The sequence below is a fragment of the Raphanus sativus genome, unplaced genomic scaffold, assembly GCF_000801105.2.
Source record: "Raphanus sativus cultivar WK10039 unplaced genomic scaffold, ASM80110v3 Scaffold3436, whole genome shotgun sequence".
Taxonomy (NCBI): domain Eukaryota; kingdom Viridiplantae; phylum Streptophyta; class Magnoliopsida; order Brassicales; family Brassicaceae; genus Raphanus; species Raphanus sativus.
In genome coordinates, this window is record NW_026618742.1 from 4,654 (window position 1) to 10,963 (window position 6,310).

Genomic DNA, 6,310 nt, shown 5'->3' on the forward strand with positions numbered 1-6,310 from the left:
TCAACAACTGAAATCTGCAAAAAACAAAAGAATAAATGCACTCAAAATTATTATTCTTTGATGAATCTTCAACAAAATCTGAATAACATAGATAAACTTAATAAAAAAAATTTACCTTATGAAGTCAACATTTAAAGGTTGGTGAATATTTGTTTGAAAACAACATTTGTAGTTTTTTTCTGAGGTTTGCCATCTTTGTCTAAAATCAAAATCTTTAAACCTTTTTTGGAAGTCACCCTAGAAACAGCAACATATAGCTGCCCATGTGAGAAGACTGGTCTAGGTAGGTAGAGACATACTTGAGAAAGCGATTGCCCTTGGCTTTTGTTGATTGTCATCGCAAATGCCAGAGCAAGAGGCAGTTGCCTCCTCCTCATTTTAAAAGGCAACCTGGTGTCTGATGGAGTTATCAACAATCTAGGAATATCAATAATTTTTCCAACGCTTTCTCCTGTAAGAATCCTTGCTCGAACCATAAAATCCATGAGCTCAGTGATCTGAAGTCTTGTCCCATTCATTAAACCATCAGTAGGCGCTATGTTTCTCAGTATCATAACAGGACATCCAACCTTTAGTCTAAGACAATGATTTGGTAAACCAGGCACCTTAATCGTGTTTAGAAAATCAGGAGAAAGAGCTTCGTCGTTTACAGAACTCGTATCAGAAGGACAAATGCTATCAGCACTTGTGTAAATTTTTTCTTCACCTGAAACAGAAAACATATATTAGGAGAGAAAGAAACAAACATAAAGTAGGCATCACTTTTAGTTCTTAATGGCGATAAAATTTTACCTTGTAGCTTATCCAACATATATTCATTAACTGTATGAACATCCTCGTTAGTTGGACAAAGGATAGCTCTCTCTTGAAAGAATTTAGCCTCTTTGTTTTCATGCAATGAGCTTGAATCACCATAAATAGCTGAGCTGATAGCTTCTATAGGATCATTGAAGTCAGTTATCAAAAATTCTTCTGGGATTTCAATCTCTGCAACACCATCATTAGGTTCATTAAGTGTACCATCACCAACTTTTAATATCCACTCCGAAAACTCCTTGAGCTCGGTTGCATCTTCAATTGACAATCCGCCTTTGTGCAATCGCATATTTTGGGTGAGCTTAAGAACTTTGCAGTGGTTCCAAAGATAGGATGAGTTCAATGCAGCCAACACAATCTCAGCTCTACCAGCTCCATTAATAACAGGCAAGACTTGTCTAAAATCACCTCCAAAAACAATTACCTTTCCACCAAATGGTTGTGTGTCATGCTTCCCAAGAATATCAGATAATGTTCTATCCAAAGCCTCAAAACAATGTTTGCTCATCATTGGAGCTTCATCCCAGATAATCAGTGATGATGCTTTCACTAAATTAGATTGGTCTGTTCCATGTCTCATCGTACACCTAGAAAAATCGTCTGGACTGAGTGGAATACCAAATCTGGAATGAGCTGTTCGACCGCCTTGCAACAACAAAGATGCGATGCCACTCGAAGCCACATTTAGAACAATCTCTCCTCTAGACCTGATAGATGCAGAAAGTAATTTCCAAAGGAAAGTTTTACCAGTTCCACCAAAACCACTCACAAAAAACATTCCACCATCAGCTTTACTAACAGCTCCAAGAATCTGGTCATATATTTCCCTTTGCTCCAAAGTCATCTTTGGAATATCTCTTTCAAGAGTTTCCAACAAAGAAGAACGACAGTAGCTCAGTTCGTCCACTGCCAAGACATTAGAATCACGACTACTTCTCTTTGGTAATTTAGGCATACTGTTAAATCTTGCCAATGAAGTACCACTGCGCCTCAATAGTGATTCTATCTCTAATAAAGCAAACCTTTTCTTGTCATCATCACTCAGCTGTAGACCTTTAAGGAAAAAAAAATCGTCAAAATAAATAAAAAAAATGAGCACAAATCGAATATTGCACATCATAAAATAAATTACTAACCTGGTCGATTGAAATATTTCCTCCTATAGTGTTCAATATCTTCAGACAATACCTCCCAAGTGCTTTCCCAGACTACCTCTGGGGAAGATAAAGTGTTACTCATAAGCATCATAACAAATACTTTACGTAGCTCACTTGCTGTACTGTCATAAGCTCTTCTCATTATATCATCAATGTACTCTTGGTCATCATCTAATAACCCACGGGCATAACATGCTTCCTTGTAGCTCGGATATAGAACACCTTCATAAGTTTTGATGTCCTCATAACTGGTCGGTCCTCGGACAACGTTCAACAGCACACGCAAGAAGTAAGCATCTTCCTGGTTACGTGGAGCATAATTAATCCTCCCTAGCTTAAAACCTCTCTTACGCCTCTTGAACTTCTTTTTACTTTTATCGTAAGTATAGAAGTTAGGAATCTGAGCAAATGTCAATGTTCTAGCAAAGGAGTCGATTTTGTTCAACTCAAACCAAGCTAGAAACATTGTATTCTCAATAAGCTTCCTGCTCACAACTGCTATCAGTTTATCTTTTCCTTTGTAAGTAATAAGTTGTTTTCCGGGGAGATGAAAACTAAGCTTCTCTACTGCAGTTGATCGATAGTGAATAGGGAATTTGAATATTCTCCAGTTTCCTTCACATGTAGAGACGTATCTGTTAGCCAAAAAAAAAGACAAAATAATTATCAAAATTGCACGTCCAATATAACTTTCTTTCTAATTAAATCGTAACAGTTTAATACCTGCAATCAAAGAATTCTTTGAGTTCATCCCTTTTCTTGTCAAGCTTTTCCTTAGTAATCTCGACATCTCCTAGCTCATTTGCAACAATGTGTTCTGGTGGTTCAACGGCAACTGTAACCCGATCTTGACCTTTGTTAATGTACTTGAATAAGTACTTTATAGAGCCGGATTGGTTGCACCACTCCACGTTAATATGAGCTCTGTAAAGAAGAGATAATTTCCGGTTATAAGGAATAACATACCGATTGTCGCATTTCACCCCATTTTTCAGAACAAAGTTGTCGGACTGTTGACGCCTTCTGTAAACCGGAAATCCTTCTTTATTAACAAAGGTGTTCTCAACAAATGATTTAGGATAGGACTTAGAGCATCTCCCATTCTCCATACATGGTGAATACTTATTCGCTGCTCCACAAGGACCATGAATCATCATGTCCTTAATGACCTCGTAAAGCTCAGGTTCTTCCTTCTTATTAGGAATCTCTGCAGAAATTATGTTGTCAATGTCATCTGTTGTGGTAGGCTTAGTCTTTTTCATGAATAAGAGAATGTGAGCATGTGGTAAACCACGCTTCTGGAACTCAATAGTGTACATAGCTGTTTCAATCAATAAAAAAAATAATTAGAACATCATTACTTCAAAGAAATATAGATCTGGAAAAATCATAATCAAAACGCCGATCACTTACATGAAGATGTTTCTCCCAAAATTTTCTTCTTGGTTAAAGTATCCATCAATGAATCAAGCTTCATCTTGAAAATCCTACAGACAATATCTGATCTATCTTCTGCCTTCAGCTTCCTCGCTTTAACATATCTAGTGATCTCCGGCCATTTTGGATTACATGTAAAAGTGATGAAATAGTCTGGAAATCCAAAATGCTTACAAATCGCCATAGCATCTAAGTACATGTTCTTCATATATCTAGGACTCCCCACGTAAGAAGCTGGTAGGGTAAACTCAGATCCTTGGTCATTCATATCAACCTTGCCTGCATTCTCAGACTCTTTAATGGAGTCGTAACTGTCAGATCGCAAAGATGGCTGGTTCTGCCGTAGATATCTGAGGCGGTTAGACTCAATGGTTGTGAAGGCATCGACCACAAACTGCTGAAACAATCTTCTAGAATGTAGAAGGGAATGAGACTCATTCTTACGTTCATGCAGGCGAAAAGCAAAGTATTGCCGCATACTTATGTTAGGCTTCTTCTGTTTTTTGGTAATTTTGGTTGCTCCCTTCTTAATACCGAGTCTGAATCCATCCTCACCATAGGTAAACAATAGGGGATATTGAAGTGCAAGGTAGGAAGCATGGATCTCACTTATTCTCAGCAGTTTCCCTGACTTTTTTTGTAGAACAATATCCCGTCTGTCCATATCAAGACTAAAATCTCCAGGAATAAGGGCAGCAACTTCTCCAGCCGTGGGGGTGTTATATGTCCTTCCATCCTTTAGCCTCTCACTAACAATCCTCATATGAAAAGAATCTTCAGGATTAGTGTTAAAACGATCTCTTGCTGATCTATACTGCTTGACATATGGATTAACTTCATTTAACATCTTCATCAAAACATCAATAATATCATTCCTGAGATTATCTTTTTTCTTGACCTCAATGTTCTGCTTTCCAGAGCTGAAAAAAGTGAAACAAAGATATTATTTAGGTCCCTGATTAGTTTTGAAAGTAAAACTAAAATGAACTCCACAATACCTTAAACATTTAGCTCTGTTTTCTACTTCATTCTCTGTGTCAACTATGTATAGTTGCCCAAACTTCGCTTCTCTTCCATCTGGTGGAGTTAAATTGCCTATTAAGTGGTAGTTTTCTCCTTGTAATTGGAACATATCAGGTCCTCTACCCTTTTTCAACCCCCTCACTATTGTTCCACCAAGAGAAGTGAATGAAAAAACCATATTATAAGGTCTTATATGTTTCTGGAAATGTCGGCTTCGTGGATCATCCCCTTCCAAAAGCTTCTTTAGTACTGCTGGTGGTTCCTTCAGTAAAGGCAACTGCACTTGTCCTTGCATACAACATAATGAAAAGGTTGGACTCTTTGCAGTTCGACGCTTATTTAGCCTTTCTCCATACCACATGATAGCACCACAATGAGAACAATTATAGTCAGGATCACCCTCATCTATATAATCTGCAAGTAACATACATTTTCAGTGTCACAAACACTATGAATAACAATTTTTAAAAAATTAGTAAAGTACTTGTGGAGTCTTGATAAATCAATTGTGATGCTTTACCAGTGTCTTTCAAATTGATCTTAGTAGGTTTAGGTAATTTCCCAACACGACCATAATCCGTTGTAACATTACGTAGCACAACATTTCCTTCTGAATCCATTGAATCATCCAAGTCGGATTCATCATCTTCTGTATCAGTGTTCTCTGGCGAACTACATTCAAAAACCTGTTGGTGATCTGCGAAATGAAGATTTACAAAAATTTATAATGTTATAAATTTAAAAAATCTAATTCCACATGTCTAAAATAAAAAGAGAAATGGTACCTCCAAACAAATCATTTCCAACAATCTCATCTTCTTCGCCCATGCTATGAGTTGATGCATCAAATGCACTCTTTGATGGTGAATGTGAGTTTGTTTTACGCAAATGGACTATATTAGTTATGTCTTTAAGTACAGAAGGTGATTTTCTGCGTGGAGGAAGCGCCTTAGATTTGATAGATTTTAAGCTCTTCTGATGTAAATCCTCTGTAAAAAGAAAACATTAAGAATGCACCCAATAAGAAATGAACAAACTTACGAAATTAATATGCTCTGTGTGTAAATTTTACTTGCTAATGAGGTTAAACAACTGGTCGGCATTGGTGTGTCTTCTACCTGGTCTTTCCACGAATCCAAACCTGCAAAGATTTACACATTGAACACATTTTTATTTAAAGTAGGTTGACTTAACATTTTATATAAAAAGATTTATTTGTTATGAGAAATACTTACCAAGGAGACATCTTCTTTTGTTTCTAGGAGTTTGTGGTGAAAGCATACTTATTTGTTGATATGGTGAAGTTGTATTGAGTGGAACTTTGTTGTTTTCAATTGTTTCAAACAGTCTGTAATATATAGAACTGAGTGGAACATCCTTAAACTCAATGTTATTCTGTATATTGTAATCCACAGGACAGTCGCGCTGCAATTCTCTGATCGGTGTTGTGGAGATGGTGGGAGTGCCAATGCTTATTCCGTCGTCAATTTTTTTCCGTTTAGACATCTTAGACAATGATGCAGAAGAAAACGTTGAGCAATAAGGAGAAGAAGGAGATATGTGGCGAAAAAAATGACAGATTACCAGGTAATCTCTAATCTTTTGATTTAGGGAAAAAAATTTATTGAGGAAAAATATATAGTTACCTTAAATATAGTGAAATGGTTGTGATTATTGCTGAAATCTAGGTTTTTGTGATACAGTTTCCATTATTTATCGATATAATTTATTGATTCATACCTTATTTGAAAAACTAATACAATTTTTTCTCATTTTTATATTTTACGCTGAATAAGCAAACACAGAATTTAATATAATCAAAGAGATGGATGAGAAGGTTGTCTTAAGGACCAGTCTACGACCAACTTCTGCAATAT

General features: G+C 36.5%; 1 protein-coding gene across 1 annotated transcript; it reads right to left on the reverse strand.

The window, feature by feature from the left end:
• Positions 1 to 5,939, reverse strand: LOC130506584 (uncharacterized). The gene is made up of 12 exons (XM_057001263.1): positions 5,669 to 5,939; positions 5,506 to 5,574; positions 5,219 to 5,422; positions 4,954 to 5,130; positions 4,409 to 4,847; positions 3,387 to 4,330; positions 2,940 to 3,294; positions 2,697 to 2,897; positions 1,953 to 2,608; positions 793 to 1,869; positions 221 to 706; positions 1 to 14 (listed from the first exon to the last, which is right to left on the reverse strand). The coding sequence occupies exons 1-12, from the start codon at positions 5,937 to 5,939 to the stop codon at positions 1 to 3; spliced, it is 4,893 nt and encodes a 1,630-aa protein (XP_056857243.1).
• Positions 5,940 to 6,310: the final 371 nt, after the last annotated feature.